A 16,778-nucleotide genomic window follows, 5' to 3' on the forward strand; every position below is an offset into this window, starting at 1 on the left:
AATCCAAAACAAAATCAAATACGACCTTGTCAGGTGGTCGAAACTTAAAAACTCAGTACAGGCACGTATATCAATAATCAAGATGGACGTCCTACCTAGAATCAACTTCTTCAGCTCAATGCTACCGTTACCCCCTCCAAAGGGTTACTGGAAAGAATTATACTCCTCCACATACAAATTTATTTGGAATAACAAACCACCACGTATAAAAAGATCCACCGCACAGAGAAACAAAGCAGACGGAGGTATGGCATTTCCAGATTTCTACCACTACTTTAAGGCGTACACTTTAAGACCACTAACAACATGGTTTGATCCCCAAGCATTAGTATCCTGGAGAAATTTAGAAGAAAATATAGTAGCTCCACACAAGCTGAAGGGCATAGTATACACCAAATTACCAATTAAGCAATGCGAACGAAAATTTGGCCCCATAATCACTCATGCGATCCGGATATGGCGCGAAACACAAAAAAAATATTCTACACTACATAAATGGCATAATCATACTCCCTTATTCAATAACAATGCACTCTGGATAGGAAAACAACCTATAAGATTCCCTAGATGGGAAATGCAAGGCATACACTCATTAGGAGACGTCTTCAATAAACAGGGTTTTTGTAGTTTCAAGGAAATACGCAAAAAAATTTATCTCACCAAGTCCACATATTACTTTTACGCACAGTTATTGGCATGTTTGAAGGCTCACGGTGTTCCATTAAATATACCAATTGTACACCACAGATACCACAAATTCTTCTATGAAAGAGAGACATCAAGAGGTTTTGTTTCAGACTTTTATCATCAATTATTAACGTCCTCATATGAAACCCTCCACCTAGACTCCGTCTGGAGGAGGGATATACCAGACCTGGAAAGTGATTTTGATTGGCAAGAAGCCTGGGCAAATATTCGATTCACATCAAGGAACCCGGACCATCAACAAATAAATCTTAACTATATTCACAGGACATACTTGACTCCTATAAGACTGAAAAAAATGGGTCTTATACAAGACTCCAAATGCTCCTTATGTACAAATGGGGACGAGGGGACATTTATGCACATGTACTGGGACTGCCCACCAGTTAAGATATTCTGGAAAGAGGTGACCCAGCAACTATCAAATCTTTTAACTAGGAATATACCTGTACACCCCTCTGTACTACTGCTGAATGATGTTTTTGAGTGTGCAGTACATCCACAGCTAAAGAGATTGGTTTTATCGGGTATCACAGTGGCTAAAAAGCTGATAGCATCACGATGGTTCCAACCGGAAAAAATTTGCCGAAAGGTCTGGATTATTACATATCTCGATGTGATCTATCAAGAAATATCTACAGCAAGAATTTTGGGTCTCAATGAATCCAAAATGACATTGTGGTTAGAAGTGGTGGAGAAAATAAAAGCTAGCATATAATGGTAATGTCTGGTTAGGAGCGAGGGAAAGTGGATGGATTATCCAATGGGGGGTCCGGAAGGGGGGGGGTACGAGCTGGAGCATATGTGTGTAGGTTTTTAGATAACAGGTATTAAGGGTATATCCTATATAAGACAATTAACTAAAATGTGATTTCATTGGATGTACACTGACAACTAATGCTTGTATATCTTATCGTGTGTTGTCATGTTTGTTTATGTGTTTGTTTAAAAAATAATAAAAAAATAAAATACAACAAGATGTGTATACTGTATAGACTGCACACGCTGAATGAAACCAAAGTCTACTCCACACCAGAGCACATTAAATAAATGTCAGTGAGCCTCAGTCAGCTTGTACCCCATTGACTTTGCATTGGTTTGTGGCTACCTATCCGGAGCTAGTAGGAGGAACAGCATGGATAGGGCTGAGAAAGGACTCTACTGGTCAACATCATCATTAGTAAGTAAGGAATATAACATCAGCACTGCAGTCATCATTCCATTTCAAGTCCAATGTGCTGGAGTACAGAGCCAAAACAACAAGAAATGTTGTGTCATTACTGTATGTATGTACGTATGTAAATGGTGCATTTATAGAACGCTTTACAATTTCTGTTCCTCACATTTTACCCATTCACGCACACATTACACACCGAACCTTCCGACTACCAGGCGTACGTTCTTCCTCCTGAGCCACTGTCGCCCCTTATTTTATTTTAGTATGTATGTATGTATGTATGTATGTATGTATGTATGTATGTATGTATGTATGTATGTATGTATGTATGTATGTATGTATGTGTGTGTGTGTGTTACCTTGTCCTGGGCCTGCTGGCTGAGGGTGTGGTAGTGGTTGAGGACCTGTTCCAGGCAAGTCTGGAGCAACTCCTGCAGGGTGGGTCTGGGCAGAGCATGGCCCCCCACCCTGTTCACCTCCAAACACAGCTGGAACAGCAGAGACTGGACGAACCACGATGGCTACAGGGGAGAGAGGTGGCTTTTAGTTAGATGTACCTATATCAGATATAATAAGTACTGGTATCAGATATAATAAGAGTTCCAAGCTAAAATAAGAGTACTAGTATCAGATATGAGGCCGATACCAGGCTAAAATAAGAGTACTGGTATCAGATATAATAAGAGTTCCAGGCTCAAATAAAAGTATTGGTATCAGATATTGAGCCAATACCAGGCTAAAATAAGAGCCGGGGAAATACATAATTCCTAACGTTACATATGAGCACAACTGAAAAAGCTGTGACGGTTGTGAAGGACGCTTGAGTTAAAGGGCACATATTATGAAAAACTGAAATACTTAAAGGTGACATGCATTATAAATGTCATTTTTCAGTCTCTAGCATTGTATTATAGTAATAGGAGTTAGTATCAATGTGTTTTAGTGTCTAAATACCATATTGGCGGATTGCTCTGATTCAGCTCAGACCATTTCCTGCTCCAGTAAATTAGGCCATCCTGATTTGAAGGCCTGAGTGACGTCACTCAGGCTCTGGGTAGCGGACAGTGATGTGATTGGCTCTGTGGTTGTAGCTAATGCCCGCCCACAATCTACCTAGACTGACTGTAGCTAAGGGGCTACACAACCCTGACTGTATTGAGATGTTTAGATTAAACCACTGCTAAAGAATGTTAATGGCCAGACAGTATAAGTACACAAAATGGCGGACACTCTATTAACGGCGCGGGGACAGGGATACAAGTTGAACAAGCATTTTAATAGCAATAGCAACATACATATTCTATAAACACAGCTCTCCTTTAATAATGGAATGTCAGAGCAACAACGTCAGAGGTAACGATAGTCTTTAACTACTAGTACTCGACCATTGAAGCGTGGAGTGGATTGATAAGAAGCACGTCGAACAGGGAAAAGCAAGATGGTGGATGGAGACAGTGATTCTCTCTGGAGCTCCGGCTCCAGAGAAACTGCAGACTGGTGGGATAATCCTGTCGTCGCTGGGAAAGAGGGTCTCGTACGGACCAGTCCTTGTATTCCTAGCGCCCGATGGCAGGATTAATAGCTATTAGTCCAAAAGCCTGTTGGCATGGATGATAGCTAGTTAGCTCCGTTTGTACTTAAAGCTAACCCGCAGGAAGTCTCCAATGAGTAGTTATATCCAGAACGTCGCTGGGTTCAACTATAAGTCTCTCCACGTTACTTTGCTTACACAAGTCACTATACTGTGCCAATAATGGCTCGACAATATTATAGTTGTATCTAATTAGCCGTTCGGCTCTCTATAACGATACATTGCCTGGCCGTCCTGTTTACAACTGCGCCAAACGTTACTTCTCTCTCACTCTGTTAGTTTTTCCTGTGGGCTGAGCCTGTTCACCCATACAGATCAATACGCTCTCTCTCTTGTCTGGGCTTGTCTGAACATGTTCTGAAAACATGTCTAGAGGGGCGCGCGCACTGGCGCCTACGGCGTTAAGAATGGGACATATACAAATAAGCGAATGATGAATCCTGTTAGGCAAACAGATGACGTGAAAATAGTCTTCAGGGGGGTCAGGGAACGCAGGAAGCTCTATCAACTTAGCTACTGGTCTGGTATAAGTCCGCCCTTGGACGATGACTTCTGCCGCTCTGACCTTCCCATCCGAACCATTGATCACTCTGCTCACACGGCCGGCTGGCCACGTAGCTTGGGGTAGTGACTGGTCTATGATCATCACGACGGTCCCCACGGTCAGGTTGTCCCCGTCTTTCACCCATTTCTGACGGGCTTGAAGGGAGGGTAAGTAGTGTAGGAGGAAGCGGGCCCAAAACTGGTCGGCCAGTACTTGGCTGTGTCTCCACATTCTTCGTCCGTTCATCTCGTCCTGTCTGTACACCGTCTGAGGAAGGGCAGGGTCAAGCCGCTCCATCAAGAGGTAGTTTGGGGTGATGGGGTCGACGTCAGCTACATCGCTTGAAACATAGCCGAGGGGCTTGGAGTTCAGAACTCCCTCGATCTCGGTGAGGACCGTAGCCAGGACTTCATCGCCCACTGTCTGGGCTCCAAGTACGGTGTACATAGCAGTCTTTATTGATCGGACCTCTCTCTCCCACGTTCCCCCGAAATGGGGGGCATTCGGAGGGTTGAACTGGAAGGTGACCTGCGCCGGAGCAAGGCGAGTCTTGAGTTCTTCACCCATGTTCAGGAAGCTCGCTCTCAGTTCCGTGTCTCCTCCTCGGAAATTTGTCCCTTGGTCTGACAATAGCACTGATGGGGTCCCTCTCCTCGCTTGGAACCTCCGGAATGACATGAGGAACGAGTCTGTACTCATCGACTGGAGGAGCTCAATGTGAACAGCTCGGGTGGTCATGCATTTATACACGATGCCCCACCTCTTCTCTGTTCCTCTTCCTCTCTTGACGTTGAATGGGCCGAAGCAGTCCACACCCGTGGAATGGAAGGCCCGCTCGCCGAGTCGGAGGCGGCAGGGAGGCAGGTCTGCCATCTTCGGGATAATAGGCTGTGCCCTCCACTTGCAACAGGTTGGGCAAGTTCGTTGGAATCGGCGTACAGCTTCTCTCCCTTGAAGTATCCAGAAGCGCCGTCGGATCTCCGCAAAGACTCGCTCGGCCCCCGCGTGGCACACCACCTCGTCGTATTTCTGAATGATCAGATCGGTTATCCTGTGTCGGCTGCTTAGGACGATGGGATGCTTAACATCCTCGGCCAAGTCCGGGGCCAGTCTCAACCGACCACCCACCCTGATGAGACCCTGGGCGTCGATCTCTGGGGCTAAGGTGAGGAGTCGACTGTCTGAGGGGACTGGCTTTGCCCTTATCAGACACTCTATTTCCTCTGGGAAAGAGTCTCTCTGCAGCATAAGAAGTTCCGCTTCCTTGTATGCAGGTGCATCAAGGTCTGTGGTGGGGGGAAGCTCCGGGTGGTGCCATAGGAATGTCCTTTTCTGGGCACTCTCCAGAGTTTGACAGTCGTCTAGGTCCGGGCCCGTTGGAGCCGGGGCTTGACTCAGCCCGCAGAACATGGACCCTTTTATTTCTGACTCGTCTTGGTTCGCCTCACGCGGTGTGGAGATAGGCCACTTCTCCTCCGGGAGCTTGAGGAATTCTGGGCCGTCACTGTATGAGTTAGGACGGGACATCCCCCGTGTGATGACATCCGCCGGGTTCTGCTTGGTGTCAACATATCTCCAACATTCCGCTCCTACCAGGTCTTGGATTTCGGATACTCTGACTCCCACGAAAACCTTGTACCGACAGGAGGCGGACTGGATCCACGTGATCACGGTCATGGAGTCTGACCATAGGATGGTCTCACGCACCGGTATGGTGAGTTCACTTTGCACCATTTTTGCGAGTTGTGCGCCTACCAGAGCTGCGCAGAGCTCTAGTCGCGGGATCGACTGCTGCTTGCGGGGAGCTATCCTCGAGCGGGCCAGGACGAAGGCTACGTGGACTTCTCCTCCCTCTTCTCGAGCTCTCAGGTAGGCCACTTATCCGTACGCCACTTCAGAGGCGTCGCTGAAGACGTGCAGGTCGACCTCACAAGTCTCCAAGCGCACGGTAGGAGGGAAGTAGCTCCGCGGGATGGCCACCTCGCGGAGTAAGACAAGTTCATCCTCCCACTCTCTCCATGTGGTGGCTAGGTGCTCGGGTATGGGGTCGTCCCAGCCCTGCTCCTTGGCCCACAGTTCTCTCACCAGCATCTTCGCCCGGGTGGTGTAGGGGAGAATACACCCCATGGGGTCGTACTGGCTGGCGAGTGTTCGGTACACACTCCGCCGAGTGGTCAGTCTAGTCGTGGACGTCTCCTGATCCGTCCTCAGAGGTGTGTGTCGGTAGTGAAGCGAGTCCGTCTTGAAGCGCCAGACGAGGCCCAGGGTCATCTCTTGCGCTTCGCCTGGGGTGTGCGCCATCCAGGTCTCGCTGCTAGCGGCTTTAGTCTCTGGAGGGAGGTGCTGGAGAACTTGAGGGTCGCTACTGGCCCACTGTCGGAGGTCGAATCCACCTTTGGCTAACGAAGCCCGTAGCTTCATTAGGATGTTCTCTGCTTCTTCTGGCGTGGATACGCTCTGTAGACAGTTGTCCACGTAGAAACTTCGTTCCACGCTGTGTCGGACATCATCGTCAGCTCCGGGGTCTTCGACCACGTGCTTCTGTAACGCGAACGTGGCGCAGCACGGGCTGCATGTGGTGCCGAAGGGGAGTACCTCCCATTGGTATATCGAGGGTTGTTCGTCGTCGAGCCTCTCCCTCCACAGAAACCTCAGTAAAGGCTTGTCTTCCTCCATCAGTCGAACTTGTAGGCACATCCCCTTGATGTCGCCGCTGATGGCCACTTTGTCCTGACGAAAGCGTATCAGGACGCCGAGGAGGGAGGGTCCGAGTGTCGGGCAAGGCAGGAGTAGGTTATTCAGATTCTGCTGTCCAATCTGATAACTGCAATTGAACACGATGCGGTTCTTTCCGTTGTGGGTGACCTTGTGGTGGGGCACGTACCAGGACTCTGTCGTCCCTTCTGCCTCGTGGTCATCGATTTTCTTTATGTGGCCGGCCGCTACCAGCTTCTCGATCTCGGCGCGATAGATCGTTGCTTGTGGGGGATCCTTGGCGAGGCGCCGCTCAGTGCTCTGTAGGTAGTGGTGCGTCGCTCCCTTAGGCACATGCAGAGTGGGCATCCCTTCCCGCCTCAAGAGTGGGGTTGCGTATCTTAGCACTCCGTCGACCTCGACCCTCGTAGTCTTCTGCTCGAGTAGAGCGATGGCATACTTGTCCTCTTTGGACCGAACCATCTTGCGTTCGTTCTTGAATGGCAACGCGTCTAGTGTCCATAGCCTCTCAACGTGCTGTAGGAGAGTGTTGTCTGTGTCGCTCACCTTGGTGTAAAGGCAGCGTGTGGACGTTGGTCGGCTGGAAGGCCCGGAGAGGGGGCCCTGGAGCGTCCACCCCAGTCGGGTCTTAACCGCGGCTGGGCATCCTCTGGGTCCGATGTGGACCGCATCAGTTGGGACAATGAGGTCCGCTTGGTCGGAGCCAATGAGTAGGGTCGGTGTAGCGCCGCTGATGAGCGGTATGGGCAGTTGGCGTAGGTGGTCGTACTCTTCCCTCAGCTGTGGGATGGGGTAATCGTAGCGTGACAAACCTATGTCGTAGCTTGTGAACGCCTTGCTGATGCTGTACCGCTTCTCAGGCTGGTCGATCGCTGCAATGGTGAACGAGACGTTTTCACCTTTGATTTTCTTTAAGTCTCGACGAATGGTACGGAGGGTCATGGTCTCCTCTGGGCCCTGCAGGTCCAACTGGGTCGCGGCGGAGGCGAGGAGGAGTGTCTTCTCCGACCCGTCGTCGAGGACTGCGTAGGTGTCGAGTACCTTGTCCCCGTGACTGAGGAGTACTCGTACCACCTTGAGGAGCACCCTGGAACTCCCACTCTTCGCGGGGTCGATGTAGAGTACTTCTGCTCTCGAGTTGCTTTGTGGAGCTGGGTTTCGCTTGTTGCTCTCGTGCAGTGCTTTGAGGTGAGCGCCGTCACACTTGCCACACTTCTTCTTAAGGCGGCATTCTGCTGCCATGTGGCCGCTGCTTACCAGTTTGGGAGAACAGGTCCGCACAAACATGTCCGCTCAGTAGCAACCGGAAGTGCACTAAACCAATGCACTTGTACGGTAGGTAGCAATGTTTAGCTCTTATAACGCTAGTGTAGTTACGTTTTTATCAGTGGCCAGAGTTGGGTCCACAGGACTTATCCAAGCCCCATGGAACCATCAGTGGCCGCGTATTGTGTGCGTATGTACCCGTTCCCTCATCTAGAGAGTTGGGTCCACAAGACTTTTCCAAGCCTTACGGATCCATCAGTGGTCGTGTATTGTGTGCGTATGTACCCGTTCCTTCATCTAAAAAGTTTGGTCCACAAGGCTTATCCTAGCCTCATGGATCCATCAGGTTTTTCCAAGCCATAACTATTTGTAAGCTAGACTGTATAGGTACGTTTTTAATTTTCCTTTAAAAATGTGTATGGAGCTGGCGTTTCTGATGTGTGTTGGTAGTGTGTTCCATAGTTTTGGGGCATAGTTGGCAAATGCCATACTTCCTATCCTCTTTTGGTTTCTGGGCGTGTCTAGTAAACCTGTAGTGGATGACCGTAGCGTTCTTGAGGGCAGATAACTAACTAGGGAATTTGCTATGTATTTTGGGCCTTGCTCATTAAGAGCTTTATATGTTAGGAAAAGGACCTTAAAATCAATTCTATGAGTTATTGGAAGCCAGTGCAGAGTGGCTAGGACTGGAGTGATATGTTCTCTTCTCCTTGTATGAGTTAGTAATCGAGCTGCAGAGTTTTGGATAAGCTGAAGCTTCCCAATGGTTGCTTTGGGAAGACCAGTGAACAGTGCATTACAATAGTCAAGCCGACTTGATACAAAAGCATGAATAAGTGTCTCTGCATCCTTTTTATTTACGAAAGGTCTTACTTTCGCTATGTTTCTTAGGTGGAAGAATGACGTTTTCATGGCCTTATTTATATGAGACTTAAAGGTCAGGTCTGAGTCCAAGATGACACCTAGGCTTGTAACCTCAGTCTTTACATAGGATGACAGACTCCCCAGGTTTTCACACAGCACTTCCCTTTTCGCTTTTGGGCCGATCAATAGGATTTCGGTCTTGCTTTCGTTTAATTTTAGGAAGTTATTGTTCATCCACTTGTTTATTGCTAACAGACAATTTGTAATGGACTGTATGGCTGTAGTGTTATTTGGTTCTGCGGAGATATATAGTTGTGTATCATCAGCATAACTATGGAAGCATACATTGTGGTCTCGAATGATGTCCCCGAGGGGCAGCATATATAGTGAGAAGAGTAATGGACCAAGGCAGCTTCCTTGTGCAACTCCAAAGCTGCTGTCATGTTCCTCGGATACATTGTCTCCAAGCTTAACATAGAACCTTCTCCCCTTAATGTATGTTATGAGCCAATTTAGTACATGATCGGAAAAGCCAACCAGTCTTTCAAGACGACTGATCAAGATATTATGGTCAATCGTATCGAACGCTGCACTAAGGTCCAATATGACAAGAATTGAGACTTTGCCAGCATCGGAGTTTAGCCTGAGGTCGCTAACTATTTTAGTAAGGGCAGTTTCAGTGCTGTGATTTGTTCTGAAACCGGATTGTAATTCCTCCATGATCAAGTTCAAGTTTCTTTAATATTTGTCATACAGAAGTACAGAATACTTTTATACAAAATGCTTCTTACTGTTACGCTCCAGAGACTGTGCAAGACAAGATAAGTATGAAATAAAATAACATAGTAAAATTAGAAGTAAAAAAATGAGGTCACAGTGTTCAGTTTAGACATATGTACAATGTTCGATGCAGAATAGACGTAGTTACCATACAATATACAATACTGTGCAGTGTACTAATATACCATACTATATAGTGCAAGGAAGAAATGGGACGAGGTGCAATTTAGGTACAATTCACAGTAGGTGTACGAGTTGTAGTGCAAATCCTTTATCAATAAATATAAAGTGTAAAGTGTGTTTGTGTGATCTAAAGTGTGGAGAGTGGGTGCTGCAGTGTGTTGTTTGTTTGAGTGAGTGTGTGCGTGTGGGTGTGTGTGCTGTGTGCATTTGATGGTTGTTGCATAGTGTTTATTGTTCGTTTAGCAGCCTGATGGCCTGGGGATAGAAGCTTCTTCTGAGTCTTTCTGTGCTCGCCTTAAGACTCCGGTATCGCTTGCCTGACCGCAGCAGTTCAAAGAGGCAGTTGTTCGGGTGGCTCGAGTCCTTAATAATTCTCTTAGCCTTCCCCTTGCACCGCTTGTTGTAAATGTTCTGGAGGGTGGGAAGCCCCCCTCCAATTGTGCGTTCGGCTGAACGTGTCACTCTTTGTAGTCTGCTACGGTCTTGTGCAGTGCTATTCCCAAACCAGGAGGTGATGTTGCCGGTCAGGATGCTCTCTATTGTACATGAGTAGAAGTTCCTAAGGATCTTCTGACTGACTTGGAACTTCCTTAGGCGCCTGAGGAAGTAGAGGCCTTGTCGTGCCTTCTTCACAACACTGTCAATGTGTGTGGTCCATGTCAAGTCCTCGGATATGTGGGCTCCGAGGTACTTGAAACTGTTCACTCTCTCAACCGGTGCCCCGTCGATGCTGAGGGGGCTGTAGTCCTTGACCCCCGACCTCCTGAAGTCCACAATCATCTCTTTTGTTTTGCTGACGTTCAGGGAGAGGCAGTTCTCCTGACACCACTGTGACAGGTTCTCTACCTCTTCCAGGTAGGCCCTTTCGTCGTTGGCAGAGATCAGAGATGATGTTATTATCTTTGAGAAAGGAGTTTATTTGTACTGAGACTATCTTTTCTAATATCTTGCTGATAAATGGAAGGTTCGATATTGGCCTATAGCTTTTTAGTTCGTTTACATCTAAGTTTGTTTTCTTTAGTAGTGGTTTTACTACAGCCGTTTTAAATGCATCTGGAAAAGTGCCTGTTTGAAGCGACATATTTATGATTTCAAGGACATGATTTGAGACACTATCGAACACCCGCTTGAGAAATGCTGTTGGTATAGGATCGAGGCAGGAGGTGGCGGAATTACACTCAGAGACAATCTTACAGAGGTCAGGTAATGTAATACATGTGAATTCCCCCATAGTTATCTCAGGTGGGTTTTCACTCACAGCCAGATCTATATCAGCGGTAATGCTTGCTCTAATCAATGATATTTTTTCATTAAAGAAAACTGCGAACTCTTCACATTTTGTGGCTGATTGCTGCGGTATATGGGGGGGTGGTATGTTAATCAGCCGGTCGATGGTGGAAAAAAGTACCCTGGAGTTACTCATATTTTCTGAGATCATTTTGGAAAAATATTCCTTTCTCGCAAGTTGTATTGCCTTATTGTATGCGCCCATGGCGTCTTTGTATAAATTAAAGTGAGCTGTGAGTTTGAATTTCCTCCATTTTCGCTCGGCTATCCTACATTTTCTCTTGTTATCTTTAATATTGGTTTTATTTAACCATGGAGAGATTCTATCAGTTTTTACCTTTTTAACCTTCAGAGGGGCAACAGTATCTAACACTGTTGACAAGGTGCTGTGGAAGTTTTGCACTTTCTGATTTAAGGAGGATTCACTGCATTGGTCATATGATTTCATCATACTAGAGAATTTTGCTTCAGCTCTAGCGTCCAGAAGCCTTCTGTGAACTAGGAATTCGCTTCTGGTCTTATGTAATATTAGGCTTGTACCATAGAACACACAATAATGGTCAGAAATTGGAATTTGTTTTACTGATACATTCTCAATGTTTAGCCCTGTTGTTATTAGTAGGTCCAGAGTGTTGCCATGTTGGTGGGTGGCCTCGTGAACATGTTGCATCAGTCCAAAACTGTCCAGTAGGTTCAGAAACTCACAACCCCTGGGGTCATCCTTTTTGTTGATATGAATGTTTAGATCTCCATTAAGAATGATTCTATCATACTTGGTAATGCAGATCGATATGAGTTCTGAAAATTCCTGTATGAAGAGTGGCGAGTACCTTGGTGGTCGATACAATGTCACACATATTACTGGCATTTCTGTTTTCAATACAATAGCAAGGTATTCAAATGATAAAAATGTTCCCAGGTCAATATCATTGCACACAAATTGAGTGGAGATGATTGCTGCTATTCCGCCTCCCCTCCCACTCTGTCTGTTTGATTGATAGAATTTAAAATTGGAAGGGCAGGTCTCAATCAGTGTTGCTACACCAGTGATATTGTCTAACCATGTCTCTACTAAAAACATACAATGTACACCATGTTTTACTATGAGTTCATTTATCAGAAATGATTTTTGTTTCAGCGCTCTAACGTTGAACAGTGCTAGTTTTAGCTGTACGGGTTCTGTAGTGGGGCGTGAGATAGTCTGTGGTTGAACACTGATATTGATAAGGTTAGATTTACATATGGGACGTGATAATGAGTAATTGATTAGTCTTTTGGTGATCAGAATCGGGATGACACTCAACGTGTTTCTTTGTAGCTTAGGCTGCTTCTGTATATAGTCTACAGAGCTAGATATGGTTGGTTGTCAGGCCAGTGATGCTACACTTTGTATGACGTTATGTATTAGCACATTTACCCCTGATATGTTTGGATGGATGCCATCGGGTCTGTAATGGTCTTTCCTGGACCAGAGCAGATCAAAGTTATTTATATAGCAAAGTCCTATAGTAGTGTGACTCTTCTGTCGTGACACCGACTCGGCCTGGTGCATCACTGTGATGGGCCTGCTTTGGTCTTTAAACCTCCTCGGTCCCTCTTTAATGTTCGAGCCACCCCATGCGAAGGTGTCAATTCTTAGGCTGCTAACCTCCCTAGCTAGGAAGTCGGCAAGATCCAGCAGTGACTGTTCTGGGCCATTCGGGTCATGGTAGTTTCGTTGCCGCCGAAAGCGTTCTTGGCGGAATGGGGGGAGCTTCTCCAAGATGCGCTCCACGTTGGAGTTGGCGTACAACTCGTACATCCCCGTCTCTCGTTGGGACTCGAGCATCCCTACTAGGGACTGTACTTTGACGGATAGGTCGTCCAGGGCTCGGTTGTCTCTAGCCGGGGGGAGACGTTCGATCTCACGTATCTCCTGAATGACATAATCCCATGTGCGTCCGTAACGTCCGTCGAGGGCCGCCAGGGCGTCAGAATAGGGAGTCCGTGAATTGGAGTATGCCAGCGCAATGTTGTGAGCTCTAGTTACCTTGAGATGCTTAAGGAGAATGGCGTACTTGTATGACTCGTCTTGTACTCCTGACATGATTGTCTCTAGGCACATACGCAGCTCGGTATACTGCGCTCGGTCTTCTCTTGTGAAGTCTGGGAATGTGGGTGTCCCAATGTAGGGTGCCATGGATGGCTGTGACACTGACGCACGTGGGGGGAGAGGCATCCGCGGCGAGTCTCCCTGTACGTTGGGTCGTTGGTTCGTGCTGGGCGGGAACCAGGGGCTGGGTTCCCAGGCACTATTCCTCTGTGCCGTCTGGTGCTCGAACTCCCCACTGGGACGTGTTGGGGGTTCATAACGCAGCGTGTCGGGGCTGCGCTGAGCCTCCTGGTCTGATATGGAGTAGTGCGGGTGGGCTTTCTGTCCTCCCTCGTCCTCCGTCAGGCTTTGTAGTCGCTCGGCTAGCTGCTCTGCAACGTAAGCAGGTTCTTCCCGTAGGCGGGGTCCCGTGTAGCTTTGTCGGGGAGGGGAGGGTGCCCTCGACCCTTGTCGTGATGATCTCCGGGAGCTCCGGGTGGAAGAGTGGGGAGTCACCTTCTGGAGCACTTGCTCCATCATTTGTGCTTGTAGGCGGTCTCGTTCTGCCTCGCGCTGCGCATTGGCTGTGTCGCGCTGCGCATTGATGCGGCCTCGCTCCATGTTTTCTTCAGCCTGGAGGCGCCTCTCTTCCAGTCTGATGGTCATCGTGGCGTCAGCCTGGAGGCGACTCTCTTCCAGTCTGAGATGTTCACGCTCACTCTCTCGTTGCGCCTGGAGGCGGTCACGCTCACTCCCTTGTTGCGCCTGGAGGCGGTCACGCTCACCCTGGAGGCGATCCCTTTCCGCCGAATCGGTTATCGTGGCGATCAGGACTTGCGCTAGCCTCTGGTCGGCCTCGCTTGGGGATGACGCTGATGATGGTGATTTGGAGTTGGCAGGGCTTGGCGGTGACCTGGTCTTCTCACGCGCTCCGAGGTCCATCTCGGAGGCGCTGTACTTTGTCTTCTCCCGCGCTCCGAGGTCCATCTCGGGGGCGCGGTACTCTTTACTTTGATGCGCTCCGAGTTCCATCTCGGGGGCGCCATGTTCTATGGGTATAGTCAAGTCATGCCCCGCTTGTCCCCCCCTGTAGGCTAAGTCAGTTTCACTTAAACTAGCTTGGGTCTCTACATCTGGGGTTGACAGGTCGATAAGGTTGGGCACACTTGAGCTACCAATGTTATCCTTACTTAACGTCCTCGTAGATAAGCTAGGGGGTAAATCTACAGCATAGCCCTCCAAGTGGTGAGGGGGCTGACGCTGGCGCCTAGGGCGCTCTAATGGGGGAGAGCCGATTGGAGAGTGTCCGCCGCTGGCCATGTTATCACTAATATTATTATTATTACTGATACCATCCGGCTCGAAGGACCAATAGTTTTTCCTGTGGGCTGAGCCTGTTCACCCATACAGATCAATACGCTCTCTCACTTGTCCGGGCATGTCTGAACATGTTCTGAAAAAACTGGATCCACGTGTAGTTGTATCTAATTAGCCGTTCGGCTCTCTATAACGATACGTTGCCTGGCCGCGTGAATATTAAAGGCAACCAACTTGTGTTCAGCTTTTCGTTCAGCGTTTCTCTGATTGGCCACACGGCCAATCAATCAATCCACTAGCACACGCCCTCGCGCAAAGAGAGACGCGGCAAAAGCGCTGGTCGAACCAGCGGTGTTCTGTTGTGTGACTTAAAGGCAACCAACTTGTGTTCAGCTTTTCGTTCAGCGTTTCTCTGATTGGCCACACGGCCAATCAATCAATCCACTAGCACACGCCCTCGCGCAAAGAGAGACGCGGCAAAAGCGCTGGTCGAACCAGCGGTGTTCTGTTGTGTGACTGTACTCTACAGCGGTGTTCTGTTGTGTGACTGTACTAAACACTTCCACCACATGACCGACATTTGACATACAGTACACCTCCTATCTATGTTGGGATTATGTTTGGTCATGACAAAACAATAAAAATCGCTACTGTTAGTAATGCTGCCACCACCCACTTCAATTACAGAGCTCTCATATTTGCGAATGCATAAACTATATCTTAAATTATGGCGATGTGTCTAATATGGCTGTCGCGAAGTCATTGATAAGCGACAGCCATATTAGACACATAGCCATAATTTAAGATATAGTTTATGCATTCGCAAAATATGAGAGCGCGCCGCTGTCATTGAAGGGCTTCCTACAACAGAGCACCGCCGCTGCTGCTGCTGAAGCTGTATCAAGCCGGCGGCGGTGCACGGACGCCGGGGAAAAACCACCGCGTCGCCCCGCTGGCGCTTCAGGCTCAGCAGCCTCCACGGGCGAAATAACATATAACGTTACAGTTCCACACTGATGTACAGTGAGTGTCTAATATGGCTGTCGCGAAGTCATGCCTCTCCCTCTGACAATATCATAATGATGTGTTTTCTATATTATATCCACAATCATTCATCTAAAAAATTGTATGGGCTTTGATTAAACATGTAACCTACACCTACTGTAACTTACTGTACCTCTGCTTCCTACAGCACAGCAGGTAATGGCGTTAATCAATGGAACGCGAAACATAATAACGTTACGCTTTCTAGTTCAGCGCATTTCATAACTGTGTGGGCTTTTATACACGAGTGAATCTGGTAGTCTATGATACACAGCGTGGATCGGCTTTCAGAGGGAGAGGCATGACTTCGCGACAGCCATATTAGACACTCACTGTACATCAGTGTGGAACTGTAACGTTATATGTTATTTCGCCCGTGGAGGCTGCTGAGCCTGAAGCGCCAGCGGGGCGACGCAGTGGTTTTTCCCCGGCGTCCGTGCACCGCCGCCGGCTTGATACAGCTTCAGCAGCAGCAGCGGCGGTGCTCTGTTGTAGGAAGCCCTTCAATGACAGCGGCGCGCTCTCATATTTTGCGAATGCATAAACTATATCTTAAATTATGGCTATGTGTCTAATATGGCTGTCACTTATCAATGACTTCGCGACAGCCATATTATTAGACACATCGCCATAATTTAAGATATAGTTTATGCATTCGCAAATATGAGAGCTCTGTAATTGAAGTGGGTGGTGGCAGCATTACTAACAGTAGCGATTTTTATTGTTTTGTCATGACCAAACATAATCCCAACATAGATAGGAGGTGTACTGTATGTCCACTGCTACCGCAGCTGAACACAAGTTGGTTGGACTTGGAACAGCAGCCCAACGAGTACACAAGTTGGTTGCCGCGCTGCCGCTCGCTTGCTCCTTGGATTTCATTTGGGACGTGCGCTTGCCTGCGCGTGGGGGCGGGGGGCGCGGCCAATCAGAGAAAAGCCGAACACAAGTTGGTTGCCTTTAATATTCACGCTGCCTGGCCGTCCTGTTTACAACTGTGCCAAACGTTACTTCTCTCTCACTCTGTTAGTTTTGGCGCAGTTGTAAACAGGACGGCCAGGCAACGTATCGTTATAGAGAGCCAAACGTTACTTCTCTCTCACGCTGTTAGTTTTCCTGTGGGCTCAGCCTGTTCACCCATACAGATCAATACGCTCTCTCACTTGTCCGGGCATGTCTGAACATGTTCTGAAACATGTCTAGAGGGGCGCGCGCACTGGCGCCTACGGCGTTA

General features: G+C 48.0%; 1 protein-coding gene across 1 annotated transcript in view; it reads right to left on the reverse strand.

The window, feature by feature from the left end:
* The window catches only part of cog1 (component of oligomeric golgi complex 1), a 66,848-nt gene that overhangs the window by 23,496 nt on the left and 26,574 nt on the right, over positions 1–16,778 (reverse strand). Inside the window, exon 10 of the mRNA XM_084329627.1 lies at positions 2,242–2,403. Within this exon, the coding sequence (XP_084185753.1) occupies positions 2,242–2,403 (162 nt within the window). The remainder of the gene's footprint in view (positions 1–2,241; positions 2,404–16,778) is intronic.

Source organism: Notolepis coatsorum (assembly GCF_963971535.1).
Source record: "Notolepis coatsorum genome assembly, chromosome: 14".
NCBI lineage: Eukaryota > Metazoa > Chordata > Actinopteri > Aulopiformes > Paralepididae > Notolepis > Notolepis coatsorum.